This window comes from Castor canadensis, chromosome 6 (assembly GCF_047511655.1).
Source record: "Castor canadensis chromosome 6, mCasCan1.hap1v2, whole genome shotgun sequence".
In the NCBI taxonomy this organism is placed as follows: Eukaryota; Metazoa; Chordata; class Mammalia; order Rodentia; family Castoridae; genus Castor; species Castor canadensis.
The window spans coordinates 26,717,843-26,743,249 of NC_133391.1; the positions used below are offsets into that span (position 1 = coordinate 26,717,843).

The 25,407-nt window shown below is 37.6% G+C and overlaps 2 protein-coding genes across 2 annotated transcripts in view; both read right to left on the reverse strand.

The window, feature by feature from the left end:
- Positions 1 to 1,713, reverse strand: part of Dera (deoxyribose-phosphate aldolase) — a 96,548-nt gene extending 94,835 nt beyond the window's left edge. The window contains exon 1 of the mRNA XM_020180383.2: positions 1,599 to 1,713. Coding sequence (XP_020035972.2) covers positions 1,599 to 1,629 — 31 coding nt within the window. The 5' untranslated portion in view covers positions 1,630 to 1,713. The remainder of the gene's footprint in view (positions 1 to 1,598) is intronic.
- Positions 1,714 to 6,567: 4,854 nt separating this feature from the next.
- Strap (serine/threonine kinase receptor associated protein) lies at positions 6,568 to 24,795 on the reverse strand. Its single transcript, XM_020180387.2, has 10 exons — positions 24,355 to 24,795; positions 23,565 to 23,700; positions 15,991 to 16,072; positions 15,210 to 15,282; positions 14,599 to 14,695; positions 13,792 to 13,929; positions 11,623 to 11,759; positions 9,561 to 9,710; positions 8,941 to 9,006; positions 6,568 to 7,656 (listed from the first exon to the last, which is right to left on the reverse strand). The coding sequence occupies exons 1-10, from the start codon at positions 24,464 to 24,466 to the stop codon at positions 7,595 to 7,597; spliced, it is 1,053 nt and encodes a 350-aa protein (XP_020035976.1). The 5' UTR covers positions 24,467 to 24,795; the 3' UTR covers positions 6,568 to 7,594.
- Between the last annotated feature and the right edge of the window lie 612 nt (positions 24,796 to 25,407).

Here is a 25,407-nt window from a genome sequence, read left to right on the forward strand (position 1 = left end):
GGTTTTATCATAACGATCAGGTTTAGTCTCACGAGAAATCTATTTAAAAAAAAAAGTCCACGAACTAACCTGAATGTGTAGCTCAGTGGTACAGCATTTGCCTAGCATGTGTAAGGTCTTGGGTTGGATCCCCAGTACCAGGGAAAAAACAGTTTATGAACTAGAAATATATATAGTACACTAAAACAAGTAACAATGACTGGATTCTATAATCTTTTTTTGTGCTAACTGTATTTTCTAGATAATACAAGACCCCGTTGGGGTGTGGGGGAAGAAAAAAGTTTAAAACTTTTAGGTTTGTGAATAATTATGATATATCCAATGTGCATAGTTACATCCCTGGAAACAACAGGGTAAGGTCAACACCCCAACTGTATTCCCTACCAGCCATCTTCAATGATCCTCCAATCTAGGGTATACTCATTTATTGCTAAAGTTTGTGTTCCAGAGATAAAACTCCAGTTTAAAATATAATTTGCTAGAGGGAGTTACCTAAAATGGATCGTTATGTGTACACAGGATTTAGGACAGTTCAACTGTACTGCTTGTGGCTATGGGTGATTTTGTTCTTTGCTTCATGTGTTTGTTTCCTGTAATGCACATGTTAACTTAATAAAGGTTATTTTAAAAACCAAATAATAATAATAATAATAATAATAATAATTTGCTAGAGGGCAATGACCAAAATAGAATGACTTGGTGAGGAAACTGTCAAAACAAACTTTCTAACCATTCAGCAAAAATTCCAACAGCTCAAGTCTAGAGTGTTTAATTAGAACAGTCACATTTAAAGGGGAAAAAATAACAGTGTGTGTTTCACATGACTGCTAGTTTTCTCAAAATTAGCCCCTAAAACCAGAATCTTCTGCACATTAATATAAACACTTACTGAATATTTAGGAGGGACCCACAATGGATCAAACATGTAGCCTCTCACTTAATCCCCAAACCACCTTATGCGGGAAGCACCTGTGTAATAACTATTTTCCTGCTGAAGGTCACCACAGAGTGCGCAAGGACCTTGTCCCAAATTACAGAGCTATGAAGTTAAAGATTCAGGACATAAAGACAAACGTAATTCTGAAGCCGTTAACTTTGGGCTATGTCGTAGTTTTGCTACGTCTTAACTAAAAATTCTTACATCTTGAGAAATCTGAAGGTTCCTTACCAGTAATATCTGAACTACTAACAAGCTGAAAAATCTAAAAATCACACAGAATCTGCAATGTTACACTTTTTGCACAGAGCCACAACTTGTCCAGCAGCACGGCCACTTTGGGGACATAGTTGGGTTACAAGTATCTACGGAAATCCAGCCTTAAATGGCACAAGTATGTTATTAACGGGGGAGGGAAGGTTTTTAGCCAGTTTTGCCTCGGGTTTTGTGGTGTTTGCAACCAGAGATCGAGAAAGTGAGCGCACAGAAGCAAGCAAGCAATGAAGCTGGCTGCGCCTTCCGCCTCTCGAGAGGAGTTAGCGCGCGCCACGGGGAAGCCCCAGCTCCGGCCTGCCTCAGGGTCTTTCGCGAGCCCGGGACCCGCAGCCCAGCACGCGGTGGGGACACGGGACAGAAGGGGAGGACGACCGCGAGCCCTTACCGAACTCGGTACCCGGATTGTGCGCGGCCATGGCGCGTCAGGACTTCCTCCTTCCGGCCGCGCGCGCCGCGCTCGCCCCGCCCCCCGCCGGGGCCACTCCGCCACGCCCCTGACACGCCGCGCTAGCCACGCCCCTCCCTCGCCCCTCCCGCCACTGAGTCCCTGGCGGTTTCCACGTAGCCCGGACCTCTAGGGGATGTGCTGCCAACTTCTCCCCATTCAAGGTGCGGCACTGGAGTTCTACTAGCGCCCGAAAGTAACGCGCCAAAGCCGTTTAAAAATGCTTACATTAAGCCGGGCGCTGTGCAACACATTTGTAATCCCTGCTGGAGGTAGGAGTATGGGGTCCAGGTCAGTCTGGGCAAATACATGACCATATGGGAAAAATAACCAAAGCAGAAAGGGCTCTTGGCATGGCTCCAGTGGTATGAGCACAACTGCAGGATCGAGCTCAAACCTTAGAACCGCCAAAAAAAATTTTTTTTAAGTAAAGGACATTTGTCTTTAAAGTATTAAGGATTTCTTTTTAAGTAAATGCCTTTAAAGGATTAAGGATGTTTTATTCACATGTATTTTGCATGCCACTCCTGTTTATGGATTTTTTAATATGAAGTTGCTAGGTAAATTGTTTTCCCACCCACATTCCTCTACCACTAAAATGAAAACTCTGGAATGTGTAATACATTTATCTTAAAACTTCTAAGAAATCTACCTGCTTTGGAGATAGAATTAATCTACATTTTAAGTTCCACAGGGTCTAGAAGGGTAATTGACACACACTAGGCTATGAATATTTGCAGTGAAGGAATTTAGATTGCACTGTATATAAAAAAAATCTAGGGTGTGTGTGTGTGTGTGTGTGTGTGTGTGCAGGTATAATCTATCCTTTTATCCAGTCCAATTTCATTTGATACAGTATCAATTCTATGGTTTTGGTAAAATAAGAAAAATAGCGTATATATTGACTCTTTCATGAAGCTAAATTTATTCCAAGTGAAAACGTTCTTTATTCTGAGACTGTATATATTGACTCACGAAGATAGATTTATTCCATTTAAAAAAAAAGTCCTTCATCCTGAGACTGATGTTAACCACCAATTTGGATTTTTTTAAATGTTCTTTCTTTGATGAAGATGATGCTAATTTTTTTCTATTTTAATAGGCACACTTGGCAAGAAAAGACCATTCTAACTTGCCTTTCTTCTTTTTAAAAAGATCTGTTGGCCATGAAATCCTAAAGTCTAAGAATTATTGACAGACTATATAATGCTAGCAATATTAGGTGCTTCCTATGAGTTAATCATTTTATATTATTTGATATTTCAAAAAATAAATTTAGGAGATATTTCTTCTAATAGTCTATGGGTGAAAACTGTTATCTTCTTGTACAGGTAAAGAAGCTGAGGCTTAGAGAGATTGGTCTGTAAGTGCAAAAGAATAGCTTAAATCTCAGGCAGTCAAACTTATTAGCCATTTAACCTTTCTAAAATTCAGATTTCCCACATATAAAGAGTGGATATTACCAACTCATTGGGTTACTGGAAAATATGGAATAGTAAAAGATAATTTAACACAAACTGACATAAGGTACATCCTATTACTTCCAAACTCATCCTTAAACTAAAATCAATCATTTTCTCCTCAACCAAGCTCCTTTCTACCACTGAAGTGATTCCCCCTAAGAAGTATTATGAGATCAGCTATCACTTAGATGCAAACTTAGGCTGTTTCTAGATAAACCTGTTACAGGAATTTTATTGGTCTTAAGTGTTTAGGTGACACTGTCATACTGATAAATGTGCATTCCTATAGAGAGCAAACAAAAGCTAAGTCTCTGAGAGTGTAGTTTTTGTTCAGGTAACCCCTTACTGTGAGACACCAACACACAAGGTATTTTATATGGTAATGCAAAAGGAATCACTTTTTGTTTTAAAATATTAATCTCCCAGGTGCCAAAACATAAGCAAGGGACCTACTAGAGAAATACTTCTTCTTGGTGTATCCTATAGTTTGAATATATCCTCTCCAAAATGCTAGTCTTACCAATGTGACAGTAGTAAAATGTTTTCATTAAGAGGTGATTAGACCATGAGGGCTCCTGCCTTGAGAATGGAATTAAGGCCCCTATAAAAAAGGTTAAGTGATCTTGTTCTTCCCCCCTTCAACCATGTGATGACACTGTTCCTCTCCTCTGGAGGATGCAGCCCTTATCCAGAAAACCAATTCCATCTTGGACTTAGCCTCCACAACGTGAGAAAACAAGTTTGTTATTTGTAATGACCCACCCTCGGGTATTTTGTTACAGCAGGACAATCTCCATTCTTGATGTCTCTTTTTGTTGCTGTCTTCTGAAAAATTACATTAATTTTTTTCAACCTTGGTCTCAAAGAAGAAAAGGTGACTAAAACTTCCACTGAACCTGAACAACTAAAAAGATAACCTATCAGTTATTACACAACATGGAACATCTTTACTAATTTGTAACTGTTAAAAAAATGTATAACCTTGTTTACTGGCATGAAATATGCTCCAAAGAATTGACTGACTACATCCCATCCTGGTTTCCTGGAAGAAATCTCTGGAGGACACTAAAACTAAGAAATGATTCCCAGGAAAGTAAATTATGAAAATTAGCCAGTAAGTTAGGATACCATGACTTATTGGACAGTATATCCTAGAGGAGGCCACAGAGGGAGAATGGAACTGGAAGCACCATGGACAGAGATTATCAGATGAGCTGCACTAGGCCCGTCCTGAGGGCCAAAGTCTCTCATCAGCAGAAGCCATACATGGGTCACTGGACAGGCAAGGGCTATGAGTTCCTGTCCCATTCAACTCTTCAGTGGAGTTGATGGTGTGCCACATGCATGTGGAACAATTAGAAAACAGTCATTCTGGTCTGATCTGATTTGGTGTTAATGTGGTGATTTTTTTTTTTTTAAGCAACTATTGAGCACTTACAACATACCAGCCACCTTTCTAGGCAAAAAGAGTAAAATTGGTGAAGATGAAAACATACAAAGTAATTCCATCTGTGCTAGCACTAAATAGGGTAAAAGAGCAAGTGACAAGAGAAAGGATACTGAAGGACTTGAGAACTGAATCATAAAGGGTAGCTGTACAGTAGGTAAAAAGTAAACCAAGTGGCATAAAGAGCAAGTGAAAAGGGCTTGTGACAGAAATGAGACCACTGTGGCTAGTGCAGAGCAAGGAATAAAAACATCACAGAAAGCAGGAGCCAGGTAATAAAAATGCTGTGTAGTCAGAAAACTGTTACAGGTTTAAACAATTCACTCAAGTCTTAAAAGCATTAACCTTTCCCACTGTGTACAATGTGGGTGGGATGAGAGCCAGGTAGGGGTAAGAAGGAGCAGCTGGGAAAATACTACACCCATTTAAGTAAGAGGCAGCTTGGCCTAGGTTGGTCATGAAAACAAGGCAAAGGACAGACTCAAGAGAGCCCAGAGGACTTGCACATATACAAGACACAAGGATAAGAATGCACAATGGACTCTCAAGAATGGAGTCAGGGATCTTCGCATCTTTTAATTTGAACAAGCTTAAGGTACTGCCAGTTCCTGGAAAACAAATTGAGGGAGAAAAGAAATTTGGTTTGAAAAATTAAGGTTTGTGTTAGACAGGTTAAGTCTGAGATGCTTATTAAGTGGAGCATTCAACTATCACACTAAACTCTGAAGCTCAGAGTAGCAGGCTGGATACAATTTGGAAGGTATCAGAACACAGCCAGATGTATTGGCAAGAAAGAAAGAACTGACACATACAGGCATTAAAAAAAAAAAAAGAAAAAGAAAAAAACCAGCAGTACAGTTTCATGGAAACAGGAAACAAAATACTCCAAAAACAAGGTAGAGGACAACTATCAAATGCTGCTCAAGATTTAAGTCAAGAACAAAAAAGAAATATATAGGATTGAGATTCTGGTAAGAGCAAATTTAGGAGATACCTGAACATTTTGTTAAATTCTATTGTAGGATTCTATCATTACAAAGTGTAGTAGGCAAAACAACAGTCCTCCAAAAGTGACCATATCTTAATACCCCAAATATGGAAATACATTACTTTATATATCAAAGGGAACTTTGCAGCTATGATTAAGTTGATGACTAGGAAATAGGAAGACTGTCTTACATTTCCAGGTAGGCCCCATGTAATCACAAATGTCCATGTAAGTGAAACAGAACAGCAGGAGACTCATCAGTTTAGAGGATGCTCCAATGCTAGGGACCATTAGAAGATGCTACAGTGCTAGCGACCATGAGCCAAGGGATGAAGCTGGCTTCTAGAAGCTACAAAAGGCATGAAAATTGACTACCCCTAGAGCATCCAGAAGGAACACATGGATTTTATCCCAGCAAGACTTCTATGAGTTGTAGGACCCACTGACTATAAAATGTGTTGTCTCATGCCACAAATTTCCAGAAATTTGTTACAACAGCAAAAGGTAACCAATACACAAGGAGCTGTATCTGTACAGATCTTTACTTCATGACATCAAAGTAGAAGAAATTCCCTTTGTTCACTGATTTTATAAACACCAAGCAACTTCGGGTCCAATGTAGTGCATATAAATCTCTGCTTTATGTAGGATCAAGTCAAACTCTGGTAAGTCTGAGTAACTCTTGATACATTAATAATACTGCTACAAAGCAGAGAATCAGGCATGTAACAAGCAGACAAAAATACTGTGAGCCCTAGGTGCCTCATCAATCAGCTCTGCCTCTGACAGAACCCAGCTTACAAAGGCTGACAGTGCCTTCTTATGGCTATCACAAATCCTCACAAATAAACCCTAATCTTTGGTTAGTTTTTCATTTCTGGAAAAGTTATCAAAGGTTTTCAAAAGACCAATTAGGAAAGAAAAAGCAACTGGCAGATGTTATTGGTATGAAATTTCTAATTTAACATTCCCTCGGTATTTTAAAAAAGTAAATAAATTACCAGTCTAAAATTCAGTTGATCCAATTTATTAGATGGTTGGTAAAAAGGCTCTTTGAATATGACCCAAACTTAAAGGATGAAGTAAAGTAAAATTTGATACATTTTAAAATAAACATTGCCATCAACAGCTACCCTGTTTTCATAAAATTATTTGTATCTATTATACATACACACAGAGAGGCACTACTGTGCATTGGCAGTCAACTTTATACATTTTTTGGAGACTGATGGAATTTTAAGTGAGTTTTCTGCTATTTCTAATTGCTTTAAAGTTTTTTTTCTGATACCTAGCATGCATCATTTAAAAAGGCAGGTCAAGCATTTCTATCCAATCTGGAAGGAGAGGTAAATGTAACTCCAGCAAAGAACATAAAAATTTCAAAAGTTAGTAAGTAACTGGATTTCAAAATTAGGAAATGTTTACTACAGATTCTATAATCAAATTGCCTTTTACTATGACATAGAAAAACTTTCTTGCTACTTCTGTTTATAAAATTCAAATCTTATCATTGTCCCAAAGAAACAAAACATTGTTTTCTTTTAGAGACATTTTATTTAGACAACTAAAAATAATTAGATATTCAGAAGCCTTGTACAAAGAAAGACAAATCAAACCATTTACTTTATTATGTATTCCCTCTTCTTTACAACTAAAGCAAAGAAAAAAAAAAGGCATTCTGCTTTAAGGGAAAAGTCAGAAAAATAAGCCAATATATTTTTCTTCTCCATAATAACATAAACAGTTAGAAGAAATTTAATTATAGTAAGAAATTGGATGTTGGCTTGCACATATTCATTAAAAACACAACAGGCTGTTGTACTACGAGAGCTTGACTCCACTTGTCTTCATCTGACACTGAGTTTTCACTCACAGGCAACACCAAGTTAGTTGTTGGAGCACTGGAGCTAATCCATATTCCCCATTATTTACTGCCAGGTTTGCTGTAAGCAGAGAGTAACTCTGGAAGGCTGATGCTTTTCTCTGCTTGTTTATTTAGTCCATAAGTTATATACTATCTGTGGCACATGCTTGATGCTCAGGCCTTAACTTCAGGAGTTGACGAATAGATGGAATCTGAATTCTCTGAAGCAATTTCTTCTACAATTAAAAAACAAAACTATAATCAATTTACTAAAGAAAAGAAGCAAATCTGTTTCCATGTAATGAAGGAATTAAAGGCTTTGGGTTTTTTTGTTTGTTTTCTTTAAGAACAGTTTTGTGAGGGAGTAGAAATGGAAAGCAATTTGCACATACCATTAATGACTGGACTCATGCCACCAAAAGAACCAGCGGGAAAGAGTTCATGTATCTCATCCATTAACTTGTCTACTCCATAATGTAACCAAATGTTCTATTTTTCTAAGCTAAATTTCTACTGACACCAAGTATCCAATAAGCACTGAATTCAAATTATGCTTTTGTAAGATCTGGCCCATTCTTTTAGTGATTTAAATCCTAGTATTAATGCCACTCAATCAAAACATTAATAATCAAACATGAAGTTTTTTTTTTTATTTTGCAAAAAAGCTGATAAACAGAAAAAAGTTATTAAGCAATCTAATTGAGTAAATGGCAAACACATTCCTAATTTTCCCAATCATTGTTTCCAGTTTCTCATGACAGCAATCTGAAATTTGCTTCTTATGCCCTATCTTCTAGCTGAAGACAACTGTCAAGTATTGCCAGGACTTCTTCTACATACAATAAAGACAACTGCTCTCGTCACCATTCTCTTATTCAAAATCACATGACTGTTCATCTACACTAAAATGACTCCAGTCTAATTCCTTCTCCACTCTACAGCCTAACAATCTTTAAAAACTTAAATCGAAATTTATTATTATTCCTGTTTGAAATGCAAAGGTTTCTTATTGTCTCAATACAAAGCTGTCCAAGTTCTAACACAGCAGTTGAGTGAGGCCCTTAACAAAGCTTCTCCAGCCTCATTTTGCCCTTGCTCTTATCAAAGAGACACAGTGAAGTTTTTCTGGTTCCTCATATCTTGTGCTCCTGATTGGTTTTGAGCCTTAATGTTTTGTTTCTTCTGTTTTCCTGTTAACGAACTCTTCCATCCTGTCCTTACCAGCCTCCATCTCATAACTAACCCTTCACTACTGTTCATCCTCAGGTTGCAGTTTAAATGTCACTTTTCCAGAAAGCCTTTCTTGATTCCCCTTACAATTACTTTATCTAAGTAATTTGCTAAAGCAGAATCTGTCTCCTACGTTAGAATCTGAAATTCTGTACAGTAACCACATTAGTCACACCCATACTACACCTCAGCACCCATTACTCTGCAGCAGGCACCTCAATGTTTATGCACATACACCTCAGTTTTAAATCCACCGGGACTCTTACAGAAGTCAATTCATTTGCGTTTACCTAGCTCCTCTTCTGTTGTCTCTGGAAAATTCATCTTTGGCTTTGCCAGCTCACCACTATCTTCTTCTATGAAAGAAATAAAAAAGCAATGATGATTGACTAGTGAATACATTATCACAAGTAATTGCTATTTAATAAGCTAGAAGAATAAGACAATTCCAAGCAACAAGCTGTAATAGAAATAATTCCCTTTTTGAAACATTGTGATTCTAAAACATTATGTCTTTCTTCAAAAATTAGTTTTAAGATTTATACTTCAATTGCTCAGATTAGTAACTAGTTTTTTTAATTAAAAATATACCTGCTCTGTTAGTAAAGATTCAATAGTATTATTGAAAGATTATATATACATTGCTTGTAAATTCTTCATACTCCTATCTAACAAATTTGAATAAAATTCATTCTATTCACCAAATGAGCTAAAGTTTTAGAATTAAAACAGACTGACAAAAAAAAAAATTAAACCAATGAAACACAGTAGCCAATTTATAATTCTGGCTTCTCTGTTTAAACTATATTATTTTATAAAACTCTGGGAAATGGAAACATTTAAATGGAATTAACAATAAAAAAATACAAATCATGCATTTTAATTTGATAAGCAGGAGTAAAATTCTTACCAGGAAGCACACATTTCCAAAGGCCATAGGTTTTTCCTACCACAGTTTGCCATAGTCTCAAAGTTCCATCTTCAGAACCACTGGCATAGAGTTCTCCATCAGGACTAAATCTCACACAGTGAATGGGACCAAAATGTCCTTTGTAGGATTCTGCAAAAGAAGATGAAGATGAGGGTTACTAGATTTCAATAATTAATTGTTAGGTTAAGCTTTGATATAGTAAAGAAAAAACTCTCCATATTATTGGAGAGATACAAAACTCATCGGAGCAAATACAAAGAACTGTATTTAATTAAAAATGAAGTAGAGGGTATAACAGTAAACACCTATAATCCCAGCTACTTGGGAGTCAGAGGCAGAAGGATGGGTATAAGATCCAGATCCTCCTGTCCAGCATAATTAGAGACCCTATTAATAGCCCAAGTGGAAGGGCACTTGCCTAGCAAATATGAGGCCCTAGATTCAACTGCCAGTACAACAAAAAAAAAAAAAGAGAAAGCAGCAATTCTCATCATAAAGTGCTATATCATGTCTATCATTTTTCCCTAAGATTATCCCCTTCCCAAACACAGCACACATCATAGTGTCAAACTGTCTTTCAAAAAAGAAAATGAAGCTTCATATCCCATTAAGAGTGGAAGGGTTAATAAAAAATGCCATAGTCTACACAACACAGATCTAAAGTGTATCAGTTCAATCCCAATTTCCACATCTTAAACTCACTATTTACTGGGGACCAATTCTTATTATGACTACAGAGAGCCACCAGATGGAGCTCTTTTCCACATTCTGCCTATTCATTTTCTACCAGGATATCGAGATTCCACTAATCATCATTCTGCTACCAAAACACTGAGAAGTAGGATCAAAAAACTGGTCCTTAAAATTTTAATCTGGAATCTATGAGATAATGTACAGATGAGGAGTGTCTTCTATTTAAGTCATGCTCCTATTTATGAACCTCCCTCATTTATGTTCTAATGCCTCAACACCTTATTAGCCCTCACAGCTCTCTACTAGATCAACATTCCTGGTTTTCCCCAGAAGGAAAAAGAAAGTTGTAAGAGTAGAGAGACTGGGGGTATAGCTCAGTGGTAGCATGCATTCCTAGCATATGCAAGGCACTGAGTTCAGTCCCCAGCTCACAATAAAAAGAACATTTGGTTGCAAAATTAGAATGGCTAGGTCCAAGTCCAAAATTCATCAACTGTGACCTCAGATCTCAGGCAAATAATTCAATTCAGTTTTCTCTTCCTCTCCCTCCTCTTCCCCTCACTCTCCAGCCCCGCTCTCTTTTGGTGCTGGGAATGAGGACCAGGGCCTTGGGAATGCTAGACCATGCTCTACCACTATGCTACATCTCCAACCCATTTGCTCATCTTCACAAAGAATGTAACATGTGACCAAAACATATCTACGCAAACCAAATACATCAGTTTTTCCCAAGAAACAAGACATAAAGTTGCCTTTTGTTCTTAGCAGATAATTCTGCAAACTTAGCAGTATGGGTGGTAAAGAAGGACAGCTGGAAACAGATAACAAAAAAAAGTGGCAACTTACAGACAAAAAAATTACAAAAAACAAATTATTTTGAACTAAAAGCAAAAACTATTTGGGAAGGGTAGAAGTAGATACTAAAATAGTACCACTAAAATAAGCCATAGTAACTCCCCCATACACGCTATTCTCCATAGAATTATGGGGACACCTAGTTGGCAAAAAATGAAGGGGAGCTGGGTAGATGGGGTATGCACCTACACTATACTTTAGGATGAACGAATTCTCTTGTATCTATTTAGTACATATCTTTAACAAGACTGTCCCCTCCCAATAAAGTTTGAAAATCACTGCAAAATAATATAAAACATCAGCATATAGATGAACTTCAATTAAAAGGTAAATCGAGTTAAGAATAAAATGGATAAAACACCTTTATTTCTGCATTTATAAGGACCAAGTTTTCAACATGCTAGAAATGAGATGTTTGGTGTTCTTTCCTGGAACTCAACATCTGACGAATATAACCACAACATTTTACAGGAGGAATATGCGAAGAACTCACCTAACTCTTCCCCACTATTATAATCATACTTATAAAGTTTAAAATCTTCACCACCTGCAACAAGGAATTCTTTCTCAGGATGAAGGGATGCAGAATTGATGGTTGCAGGAGCTTCAAAGGATTTAATTGGCTCCAAACTGGAAAAAAAAATGAAAATGTTTACAAATTTTAAAATAATTATACTTAAAACTGTTTCTAAACTCTGAAACCAAAGGAACCATTAACCATTAATATTCAGTCAAATATAAACAGTGATATGAAAAAAAAGAATTCTAACATGAGCAGAACAATTCAGAAGGATGTTACATCCAAGTGGGAGGAACACGAAGACATTTCAATAGGGGGATAGCCACATGGTAAGCAGTAGATGGTTCCTGGAAATCAGTATCTTGGCTAATTAAAATAATTTGGACAATATACTGGGATTTTTTTTTTTATTTTTTGAGATAGAGTTTCCTTATGTAGCCCAGGGTCTTGAACTCACAATCCTTCTTCCTCAGAAGCTTCTGAAGTGCTGGAATTATAGTTATGTGACATCACACCCAGCTGGGATTTTTTTTCTTTTTAATGTTTAAAAACTTTCATTTGGTATTTCTTAATTTCTCTATGACAACAACCACCTTAGTAAACATAAAAAGGCTTGTAGGCTAGGTATGGTGGTACCACATGGTGGTACTCCCCAGCCTTGGGGAGGAAACAGGAGGATCATGGGTCCAGGCCAGCCTGAGCTACACAGGAAGAGCCTGTCTCAGTGAAACCAAGGGCTGGGGATAGAGTTCAGTGGTAGGTGTTTGCCTACCACATGCAAAGCCCTGAGTTCAACCCACAGCACCACCTAACAAAACAAACAAATAAAAAAACTACCAACAAAAAAAGTTACCAGTAAGTAAGTATTTTCACATAAAGGACTATTTGTATGTTTTCTCAGTTGTTGAGGATTTTAGACTTCTGAAACAAGAAAATGGCACAAAATCTGAAATTCCTATAAACATGTTTTTACTACCAGACAGCAAAAGATTAATTAAATCTGAGACTGTAATTATATAAAAAAATTCATGTTTAACAATAACTCCATCTGAAAATCAATTACAGTTTGGACATTGGCTCTTTTTCAGTTCAACATTGAAAACTATGAAACGCTTGTAACATTCTAGCCTCTACATATTGTCACCTATTCCCAACACACAACATAAAGCATGAAAATTAAAGTTAGCCATGAGTTATGAAGTGTAACTGAAGAGCAACTTGCTGGCTCGGATGTTCAAATATTAAGCAGGCCAGCAAATCTCAGCTACCAGTGAGATTTGAGGCAACAGTCTATAGCAGGGTTGCCTGCCAAACTCCAGGAATAAGCAGTAGTATAGTTGTACAATTTGAAGGCTCCAGGCAAAATGTATCCTAGTATCAATTCACTATGCATATATATGAAATCCTCAACTTTTTAAAAAATTTCCAATTCTATTCTTTTTTTCTCCCATTCAGTTAAGATTAGCTGTGCCAGTAGCCCTTTAGACAAAACATTAAGACTGAGGTCAGAATGTAATATGGTATAATCTTCATAGATATCAATCAGGTATCATGCATAAATAAGAACTTTGGCCAAGTATGGAAGCTCATGCCTGTGATCCCAGCTACTCCTTAGTGAGATATGGAGGATCAAGATTTGAAACCAGCCCCAGCAAAAGTTAGGAAGACCCATTTCAACCAATAAAAAGCTTGTCATGGTGGTAGGCTACCTGTCATCCAGTTACATGACAGGTGCAAAGAGGAGGATCACCATCCAGGCAAAAAACATGATACCTTATTTGAAAAATAACTGAAGCAATACAAAGCAGGGGAGTGGCTGAAGTTGTAGAGTACTAGGTACAAGGCCCTGAGTTGAAACCCCCAGTATCACAAAAACAAAAACATTTCTTCCCTTTGTAAAACTGGTAATTCTACTCATAGGACAGAGACGTACCACAGCACACACTGCACTGCTAAAGCACAGGAACTAATACACAATTCAGTACAAGCTATAATGTAACATAGTTAATAAAAGTGTTTTCAAAGTGTTTGGCTAACATTTTTTTAAACGTTCTTAGGTATTTTTCATGTTTTCATTTTTTTAGTAAGCTAACTGTCCTTTGTTACCCAAAAACAGAGAATGAAAGAATTTCTTGGCCATACCTTACTGCACTATGAAAAGCAATAGATCGTCCATAAGTAATAACCAGGATCTGTCCCTCAGGAATATATTCCATACTGCTAACAGACATATTAAAATTGAGAGATTTCACTTCTGTCATCGTAGCATGATCCCAAAGGCTGCAAAAAGGAAACAGGAAAATACGGTAATATTTACACACTTAAGAAAAAAGGGTTAAATTCTAATTACATCTGAAGATAGAATAATCTGTCCATGATAGGATAATCACAATTGTTGTAAAATAACTTTCATTACAAATCATGAATTACAGACAAGAGAAATCGAGTTTCTACAAAATGCCAAAATCTTTTGGTAGCTTGCTTGTGAAATCAACTTAAAACCTAAATTCATCTTCCAAACAACTTAGCAAAACTGTGCTATTAAAACACTTAAGTCCTAACATAATCAATTCTACCATTTTCCTAAATCATGATGAACACTGTTTTTGGCCACATGATGATGATTACAAATCTTTCCATAGAAAAATGCATCAAGTGTTAACACACACAGTTTTTCATATAGAAGTTTAAGGGCTCCATGAGCCCTACATAGCCAGCCTGTCCACAGTCCTAGCTTAAGAACACCTGCTTATATGGGTGTCAGTAGTTTAACTAAGCTTCTTCCGAATTCAACACTATGTATGTAAGAGTAAACAGGCCAAATGAAAGTGGCCTATGTATAACATAAATTTCAATGTTCAGACAATTTTTCTGTTTGATAATGATAAAAACGATACTTATAAGCTCTAAGGTAAAAGACTTTTCAAACTTTAAAGAAAAATTACATACCGAACAGTTTTATCATCAGCTGAAAGAATCTGCTTATCCTCACTGCACCACAGGGCTTTTTTAATACCAGAAGTATGGCCACTGATTTCCTTGGGTTCTTTAGATGAAATAATTTGAAATATATTTAACATCTACTTTCTAAATTGGGCAATATGAAAACAATTTAAATATAAAAAGGGAAAATACATCTTAAATTAGACTGCAGCTTTTCAAACCCCAGCACAATTCAAACTTGATGTTTATGAGAACACATATTCATGTTCCTATATTGGAACAAAAAATTGTCATTTACCAAAAGACCCTAACACTAACCTATACCTTTACAGAACATAATTTCATGGAAAAAACTTTACCATACTAAATTTTTAAATGGTAAAAAGCTTACCCAAGAGTAATGTAACAAACAAACCAACATTAAAATGGGTATCTGCTAAAAAATTTTTTTAATAAAAAAGACTAGGAGGGTATAAGCCAAAAACTAAAGATAATTAAGAGCAATTAATATTGGACGATGTTTTATTTTTCTTCTTTGTGGTCAGTTTTTATATTCCATATTTATATACTCCTTTGTTATTTAAATGAAAACAAACTGACACATAAATTATGCTTACCTGCTTCAGGTTTATTCAAGTCATATATGCGTAACAGTTTATCCTGTCCCCCAGTTAACAAATAATTACTATCCTGAAAACACAAGAAAGTAAAATAGTAATAAGCCACTTTAATAGTTATTTCTCCTTGATACTTCAATATCAAAGAATATCCAAATATGCTACAAAGGTCACAAAGATGCTACAGTACAGAAGTGATTCCCTGTGAGAAGACACTGGGGAACAGGTGCCCTTTTCAAAAGCACCAAGGACTGAGTTCCCGGCTCAGATATACTACCCTACACCACCTGCCACATGAGTTTTCCCTCTGCCTTGATTCTGCTACACTTCCTCCTCAGAAGCATGTCTTTGATCCCAAGTTTAAGTTCTACCTTCCTGGAGTGTCAAGACAGGTTATTTGGGGTTTTTAGATGGTTGCTATTCCTATTGCTGGAGAATTGACACAAGAGTTCCAGGGTATCTAAGAACTTCACAGAATTAACCAAGAAGAAAAAATTTGTAAAGCTTAATATATAACCAAAGCAACTATAAACCAACATATGCCAAATATTCCACAAAAAATAGATAACAAACACATAAAACAAATATAAATCATTACCATATTATATAACAGAAATTTAAGTCACTGAAATAAATTTCATTTTCTTTCTCTTCCTCCCTCCCACTACCTCTTTCTCTTTCATTGTTTCTTTTTCCTTGCTGGGAATGGAACCCAGAGCCCTACACATGCAAGCACCCTATCGCTGAGCTACATCCCCAACTCAAATTCCCCTCCTGATACCTGTGTGAAATCCACACTCTTGACAATGTGTTTATGAGCTAGGGTCATCAGTTCATCTCCTGAGACAGCATCCCACACTTTGCTAAAAATGAAGAAAAGAAATTAAGAGAACATTATACAGCATTCATATATTAAAAGGATAAAATTGTAATCTTGACTACCAAATAAGTCAGATATGTGAACTTATATGTAAACGCATTATAAATCTCCTTTGTCTACTATCTTTCATTGTTAGAATTGAGAAAATATTTTTAAATTTCTCCTTAAAAGCCTTACAATCCTAATTTTTTTGACAGTGAAAAAGATCTGAAGGATTTAAGCAGATGAAATTCATGAACCAACCCAATCTTACTTTTATTTTGACCTATAGCTACAATTAATACCCTTTTACTAAGCCTGAAAAATATTTTAAAGAATTTTTACTTTTGCCATGCCATTTCTGTATTTTCTACTCACATGCAGGTGCAAAACAAAAATTAAAAAAGAAGGAATTCTTTTCAGATTCACCAGCAAGGGCTGGGAGAATGGCTCAAGTGGGAAAGCACCTGCCCTAGCAAGCACAAGACCCTAAGTTTAGCACCACAAAAAAAAAAAAAAAAAAAATTACTGAAGAATGAAAGACCTTGACCAGGTTACATAAAATTTTAAGTCCAAATAGTGGAGAACCAGTCATGGTGGCATATATCTATAGTCCCAGCACACAGGAGGCTGAAATAGTATGACATCATGAGTTCCAGGCCAGCCTAGGCTACATAGTGAAATCTTGTATCAAAAAACAAAAGAAAGGGGGTGGGGGCAGGGGGGAAGAAATGAACCAAGCCTTGTATGCACATATGAATAATAAAAGAAAACAAAAAATGCTGCAGAGATTTCTACTTTAAGGTATATGACATTTACTTTTAGGAACAAAGTGGGATGTGAGATGGTAGAGAGAAATAAAAAAAAGCAGAAAAGGGCAAAGGCATTCTTTTCTGTTGTTTAACCATAAACACAATATAAATATGGCAAACATATTAAATTATTCTAGACTCTGTGTTAAGGGTACAAATGAGAGAGAAAACAAATTCCATAGAATTTCTTGTTCAATAGCGCTTTAACTGGAAACATATGCATTAAATAACGTTTAATAAATGTGTTCTATATGGCTATAAAACACAGAAAAAAATACACTGCTAATTATTCCAGAAAACCTAAGGAGCAGAGCTAGCAGTCTTAAGGAGAAACACACAGGGGAAAAAGAAGGAAAAGACTATTGTGGACCACCATTAATAGCACATAACTGATTCAGTGTCAAACCCTGTACATTATAAACTGGGGTCATGTGAGGGAGTAGAAATATATGTTCCAAGAGAAACCATGGCAAACTCTGAATAGTACTACCACACTGCCAAGTATCCATTTCTCTTTGCACAGGAAACCAGCTCAATTCCTCCTATTCCAGTTTAACTCTCCAGCCCCAACCTCATTTTGGATTATTTTCCTGAATTTGCCACACCAGATTATCAATCATTCCTCAAACAAGCCATGCATTTTCTTCCAGGCCAGCTGTGTTCCACTTCATATTCTTAAGTCTGTATTTTATTTTCTCAGCTATGAATGCCCTACTCATCCACAGAGCTCATTTCAAATGCTATCTTTCCACACAATTTTCTATCTGTACCTCCAATAATTAACCATTCCTTTCAGTTTGTCCACAGAACTCAGCTTACATTGATTACTGTGCTTAATTTTGTTCGGCTTTTTGTTTCAGTATATGTTCAGTATATGTTCACTCTTAACTGCACTGAAAATACTGTATAGCTACAGTAAGAGTTGACATGGATTAGGATGACAGAGGCATCAAAAGTGACGAAAATGTCAAATGTTTCTGCAATTTCTACCCTAGTTTTCCACATGCATCTGAAGAGAACTCAGGGCAATATCCTCTGAAATACTAATTTCTTCTTCCAAAAACTACTTAAAATCTTAAGCTATTGGACTAATGGCATGGCTGAAGTGGTAGAGCACCTGCCTGGCAAGCATCAGATTCTGAGTTCAAGCCCCAATAATACCAAAAAGAAAAAAATCTTAAGCTCCTGCTTAGACCATGTGCATTCACTAGTGAGGAGAAAAGAGACCACTGGAGTGACCAAAGTACTAACAACCAAGGGCTAATATACCAAGAGTCTGTTCCTACTATTTAGAAGCTGTACTACCTACCATATAGGTATGACATTCTCTCACAGATCATGTTCCAGTCACTTGTAACTCTAACATATCTCCATTACTCACAGAAAGAGTCCTAAAAATGGTTTATAATACTAAAAAGAATCTGGGATAATACACGTTTTCCAATGTATTATTCAGTTTTCAGGCAAGAAAGTGACATAAACAAGCTGGCTGCAGGACTCAAACTCTAAGATAGAATGCAGCACCATTAGAAATCTTTCATCATTTAATTCACAGCATTTATTTTCTGCATAACACAGGAAGTACTCATCATCTCCCTAAACTATTGACATATACACACATATGTGTATATATATAAACTCAGTTTCTTGCACATAATACTTAATGCTATCTGTTTGATTCTTTTCCTAACCTGAGAACAGACCTACTGTAAGTTTCAAAAGAGAAGATGCCTAACTCACTTATTTGAAGCTTTAACAAGCTATCTTAGAGGGAAAAAAAAGTGCCCCATTACCTTAACATGTTGACCAAATTATCAACAAAGTGATAACATTTTTGACTTATCAAAAGCCTTATTCAGGACTGGGGTTGTGGCTCAAGTCGTAGAGCACATGCTTAGCACAAGGCCCTGGCACTAATAATAATAACAATAATATACAACTTGATCACTGCTGTAATCTGTTGCTATACCAAATAACCTGAGGCCAGGAACTACAGGTTGGATCTGGCATGCCTCCAAGAGCCTATTTTAAAGACTTGGTCCCCATTTTGGTGTTACTGGGAAGGGGTGGAGGGGTCTAATGGAGGCTTTTAGGTCAATGAGGGCATGCCCTAGAAGGGGACTGACTATGCAACCCTGAACTCTTTAATTCCAGGCCATAAAGTACAAAACTCGTTGCTCTACCACATGCTCCTGTCATTATGTGTTGCCACAAGTACAAGGCAACAAGTTCAATCGACCATAGACTGACAACTCTAAAACTGAGCCAAAATAAACCTTTTTCCTCTGAAAGCTGATCACCTGAGGTATTTGTTACAGTGACAGAAATTCAACTAACACACTGGGTAATTTATAAAGAAAAAAGGGTTGTTTTGGTTCATGGTTATTGAAATCCTTGCTTCCAGTGAGGACCTCACGCTGCATCCTATCATGGCAGAAGTCAGGAAGTGGAAGAGAGTGCACATGGAAGGACAGCATGTATGAAAGACCAAAGGGAGGTGGGCAGGCCTGCTTTGTAACAAGCCACTCCTGCCGAGAACTAATTCAGTCTCTGGAAAAAGACATTAACCCATTTGTGAGGGCAATACCCCCAAGACCTAATTAGCTCTAAAATGTCACACCACCTCTCAACACCATTACATTGGAGACCAATGAATTTCAGTGGGGACAAAACATAGGCGTTTTCTATGAACTCCTGTGCCAATGCTACATCTATATAAGCACTGAATGGAGCAGAGAGAGGATCTTTACTTTGATGGTCTCCACCCATGACTTTGAGGAGAGGAAAGGTGGAGGTATATAGAAGAGGATCACATAAGGCTAACATTAGCTTTATAAGTGAAAAAATTAAAAAAAAAACCAAAGACGATAGTGTTTCACTAGACTCAAGTGCCAGACTTACTTCAAGACAGCATTCTAAACTGACTCACAGACCTGTTCTCTTAATATAATTTCTCCAAAAATAATAGGAACAAAATTTCCCCTGTAGATAATCGTAACCTAGATGCGTTTTCTAAGAAACAGAAGAATTGGGGGAAAGATGTTCCTAAAAATAATTTGCACCAACTAGGACCAATTAGGCAAGTTGTGAGGAGCTTCTCTAGCTGGTCAAGTTCTATCAAAGCAAACCCCATGCAAGTTGTTACAAGGGGAGAATAAACACACATGAACACACACTTCCACATCTCACAGCAGACAAAAAAAAGAGGGAACAAGTCTTAGCGACCATTTACTAAGTACTTACTATGTAACAGACACTATGCTACATCCTAAAGATAAAGATTTCCCCCATCCCTCAATAACCTCAATGTTCTTCGCATCATTTTACAGAAATAAAAAAAAAACCTAAACTCAAACTGAAAATGAATAACATAACTAGCACAAGATCTTAACACCTAGTTAACTGGCCTACTTAGTGCCAATACTTATTACATCTTTTCCACTATCAAAGAGAAAATAACAATAACAAAAAACTTCCCTAATGTTTGAATCTATTCTACTTTGCTTGAATGAAGTCAAATCGATTTGATGTAAATGTCCAGCACTTCAAATAACATCCATAATTTTGGTCTAGAAGGGGTGGTAACTTATCAGATTTGGGACAATGTTCAAAGTTTTTTAAAACATTAATTTACCTAATATCTACAGCCAACCTAGGAGAGAGGAACCAGTTACTATTTTAGTTTTTCAAATGACAATACTCAGAAAGAGATTAGATGAGTCCCTGACATCACACAGCCATTAAATGACAGAGCCAGGATTCAAACACAATACAACCCATCTGCCTCCAGAGTTCATGCACTATTTAGTACCACTCATAAATACAAACACTAAGGTTCGAAATGTTAAGAAAGCACAAAACAACACTATCCACAGGCACATCCTCAAATGTATACTTCTGTTTAATTAGCAATGTTCTCTAAGTGACCTAAACAAAGAAAATTGCTCCTCTCCCAGCAAGATAAAAGTCTTAAGTTTTCAAGATTCTGTTCAGTAGTTAAAAATGTCATTTTTTCACACTTTTCTCTCCCCAGTTCAAAGTAATTATCATGGGCTTACAAATTTCTGTCTCTTGCTTTTTGTTTTTTTCCTGAGGATGGCAATAAATATAATATGGTCAGATTACAAAGCAAGAGTCTTCATGGATTTAACCATGAAACAAGCATTCTTCCTTAACAACCTTTGCACAACAGAAAATCAGAATAAGATCATGAAGCAGGAGGAGAAAAAGCATTCTACTTATGTTATTAACATTGTTAGGGCCAGATTACTAATACTAACGGAATTGAGGATAACAAAAATTTTTCTAGAACTGCAAATCAAAACTTCATCTCTTTAAACACTATTATTTGCAATGTCTAGACTTATAACTTTATTATATTTAAAATAGCAATTTATTAACCATTTGCATATTACTAACACATTGTGGCCTAATTATAATAATGATTCTTCTTTTCCTTGAGACCTCATTATGGTATCCCGGACTTTTGGTCCTCCTATCTCAGCCTCCTGTGTGCTGGGAATACTGGAATTACAGGCATGTCACCATGACAGATCTGTAACGAAAACTTTAAAACCTACTCACCAAATACCTGAAATCTAGAGTGGTATATGTTAATCCAATTCTCTACGTTCATTATAAAGCCAACAAAATTCATCCCCAATGACTATGTTCATATTAAACTGAATGAAAAACAAACTTTGAAGTAGTAAAGAAAAAAAGTACTAAACTTATGGCAATTATAGACACAAATGTTCCAGAAGCAATATCAAGATCTATAATTCATTAATCCTCTGTACTTCAAATTACTTATTTGGCAAATATAAAGTGGTAATAAACCAGGGATACTAAACATGACCTCTAACAATAAGAACCAATGGCAGATTAAGAGAAAATAATAGTAAGTACTGTAAAACTGCCTAAGTTTCAACAGGGGTACAGTATGAGCACACAGAAGGGAGTAGATACCATAATTTTAAGTTCCAGAGTTCCACAGCAAGACATCCCTATCAGAGAATCACTTTTACTTCATATTTTCACCTCTTATGGCTAATGATCACAAGTGCTTTGTCATGTAAGTCGCCTAAAACAGCTATTTGCCTGAAAATATTGACATGGAAAGATTCATATGAAGCCAAAAAGTTTATCAGAATTATGTAACATCAAAACAGGGCAGAGCATAAAAGCCTTAGGACAGCTATGCATGACATAATACGGTTGTACATAATGACATAATAGCTATTTATTCATTGGAGGCACAGAAATAAATTTCAAACTGTATTTATAACTTTTCTTACTGACCTAATTAAATCTCCAAGTTAATACTGTTTTAAAGCTTTAAATTCATTTTAAAATTCAGATGAAGTAATATTCACTGTGTACCACTGTGTCCTGTACAACAGGACTGAGTTTCAACAAGTGCACAAAGCCAATTAATCCACCTTCATTTTTTCTTTCTAAACTTGGTATGTTTAATTTGCTTAAAACAAAGTGGCAAGACATTTTTAATTGCTCTGCAGTGTGAAATTCTGTTCAAAAAAAAAAACTCAACACTTTTACTCTCCAGGCTCTTAAGTCAAAGTCTGTGTGTGTACAACAGCTCTTGACGTTGCCTGCCTTAGTTTAAACACAACAGTAGGACCTAGAGATACCAAAATTATATAAAATATATGACATGTGCCCAAAGGAGGAAAGAGGCTCACTGCAAGTGGGCTTAATATACATGCAAACCAAAAGTTAGAATGGTTAAAGTGCGTTCTGCAACGGTGAGTTTAGTGCCGCTAAGACTGTAGGGTTTACAATGTGCTGAGCCAAAATGTGATGTGATGAACGAGGACCAGGCCAAAATGTAAGTGCCAACAACTAAAATGGGTCTGTTAGGCCAGTACTTGAAAGGCTGCACCTCAACCAAGATGAACATTCTGGAAGGGAAAAAAATCAACAAATGGGGATCCCATCCCCAGACCAACTAAATCAGAATTTCTAGGGCTCACTTATTTGAGTATTTTAAAAACTTTCCTGAGTATGGTATCTACACCCAGAATGACAAGCCACTAAAATAGCAAAGGGAAGACAAGAAGAAATGATGAAATTTGTTTTTTGGAAGACAATTAGCAGCGATATAGAATACACAAAGAAGAAATCCCTAGTGGTGATAGTTAAAAATGATCCTGAACAGTGGCAGACACATGCAGAAACACTGTAGTCAGGAGATATTCCACTGGTAGGATGAAAAGAGGTGATAATCTGTATGTCAGGAAACTCAAGAATGATTTAGATTTCCACCTCAGAAAATGTGGGACATACAGGATAGTTAAGTTTAAGATGCAGGTTAAAATATGTTGAAAGGCAGTTAGTATTTAAGAGGAAAAAAATCTGGGGTTTATTGTTATGTATCACCAAAGCATATATAGAGAAATACTTGTAAATGACTTCACCAACATTCATCATTTGGACTGCTATTAGTAATAATGCAGATTCCTGGTTAGAAATCACAGACATAAAAAACAAGTCATTTAAACCTCTGAAAATTTTCAGAATCGTCCAAGACAAAGAAGTACACAGGACCAGGATGGAGTCCTGGTGAGATCAAACACCATGTTCTATATGGCAGCTGTTGATTGAACATTAATTATTTCAGGAAATAATCCACAGAATACAAAATTAGTCATTTTGATTACTTACGCTGTGAAATCTGCAGCTGCTGTTGCGGCTTTGGTGGCATCTTTATTCAATGTTGCACCCCAAACAGCACCTTTATGACCCAAAAATGTTCCAATCCAGTCTCCAGTATCTCCCTGGCGTAACATGGGTTTACCATCTAGAAAATATTTTAAAATAGATATGGCTTCTAAGTACAAATTACTAGAAATCTAAGACCCTAATGATTTTATTGAATAACAAAGTGGAAAATGTTTTTGTTTATTCCCACTCACTGGGGTCACCAAGGAATATCCAGAAACACATGAACTTGAGAGCTGAACCCGCCATTCTCTCTGAGAAGCATTTGCGATTCGGTAGGACTACTCATCAGCGTCAAAACAACCTAGATGCGAGTCTTTTTGTTGGACAAACTAACCTTAAAACACATTTTCCTATTTGAAAGGCGAATGCTACAAAGGAATATCTAACGAGGTTAGGAGCGAACGTCTTGGTAAAGCATTGCTCGGCCTGGCCTAATTTCTCCTTTCCCTAAATCCCTGAAAGATATTTACAGTGTTTGTTGCTCGGAGTATCTAGAAAGGTGCAAGTCCAGCTTCCCCTCAAAAAACAATTAAAAACGAGAAGAAGCGTTGGTTGGGAGTAGAAAGAGGCCGCTGGGCTCCGGCAGCGGATCCCAAACACTACATCAGACCAGCGCTGGCCCTCACTTTAATCGAAGGTTCATTCTGATCCCAACCACCCATAAATCACGAGGCCTCGCTCCCTTCCGTCCAGTCCCAGTCGTCAGGGACCCATCAGCCGCCCAGCTCACCTTTGCAAGCGCTGATTAAGAAATAGCCATAAGGCGTGATGCCGCTGAAGGCCAAATCAACCACGGGCCGCGTGTGGCCTGAGCAGGTGAGCGGCGTCTGCCTCATTGCCATGGCGGCGGCGAACCCGTCGATCCGGCTAGTGAGCCGAGGGTGGTCGTTGTCCTTTTTCTCCTCTGCAGCGCCTCAGGCTCCACAAGGCCCCCCGCCCTGACACTGGGACTGGGCCGGAAAACAGGAAAGGGAGGCCAATCGGGTGGCACCGAGTCAGGACGGGGTTAGGGAAGGGCCAGGAGTCAGCCACGGCCCATCGACAGCCGCCGAGGGAGGGAAAGGGAGGGAGGGAGGAAAGTAGGGGAGGGGGAGAACAGGAGAACCGGCCCAGCGGCGATCCGCACCGTCCACACCGGTATCGGCAGGATGTGACGACACAGATGACGTAGTGCGTCCGCCGGAAGTGACGATCCGGCGGGAAGGCGGGTTCGCCTGGCAGGCGAAAGGCAGGAGCGCGCAGGCGCGCGCTCAGCGTACGTTTGCACGTGACGCTGACGTCACGCCGTCCGTGTTCGGCGTTTGGCGGCGCTGGGGGACTGCAGGGTGGTGTCAGGACTCTTAGCTCTAGTGTTCGCGCTTACTGTCCCTGGGCCGGGTAGAGCTGGCGAGGTCCAAAAGCTATTTTCTCTCGCGTGCTGGATCTCGCGACCCTTGTGGTCTCCACACGAAGCGGTCCAACTGTGTGCTTGGCTTCCGAATATCACACCAAAGCCATGCTCCCAGGCGGCCCAAACCAGCACACAGTGCCTAGCAACTTTTATTTTTCTTGTTTAAAACTATATAGGCAGCTCCTCTGGGATTGTGTGCAAATAAGACGCTTGAGAAAAGTAATTTACCCAGCCATCCCTTCTGTATAACTTCCCTTTATTGCTAGTGTTTTAGAAATGGGTGTTAATGTGGCTTTATATACACTTAAATTCAAGGATTTTTTTTTTTTTTTTGTCATTGAAGGAGTAGGGTAGTAAACCTCCAATGACTGCTTGCATCAGTTAATCTTGAGC

Excerpts from the sequence above, each read along its gene's own strand:
- Strap (XM_020180387.2), bottom strand. The coding sequence starts at position 24,466 with ATGGCAATGAGGCAGACGCCGCTCACCTGCTCAGGCCACACGCGGCCC. Across the intron at positions 16,073-23,564 it reads GCAGCTGCAGATTTCACAGC|CAAAGTGTGGGATGCTGTCT; the intron begins GTAAGTAATCAA and ends CTTCATTTTTAG. Across the intron at positions 15,283-15,990 it reads AGAGTGTGGATTTCACACAG|GATAGTAATTATTTGTTAAC; the intron begins GTATCAGGAGGG and ends TTGTGTTTTCAG.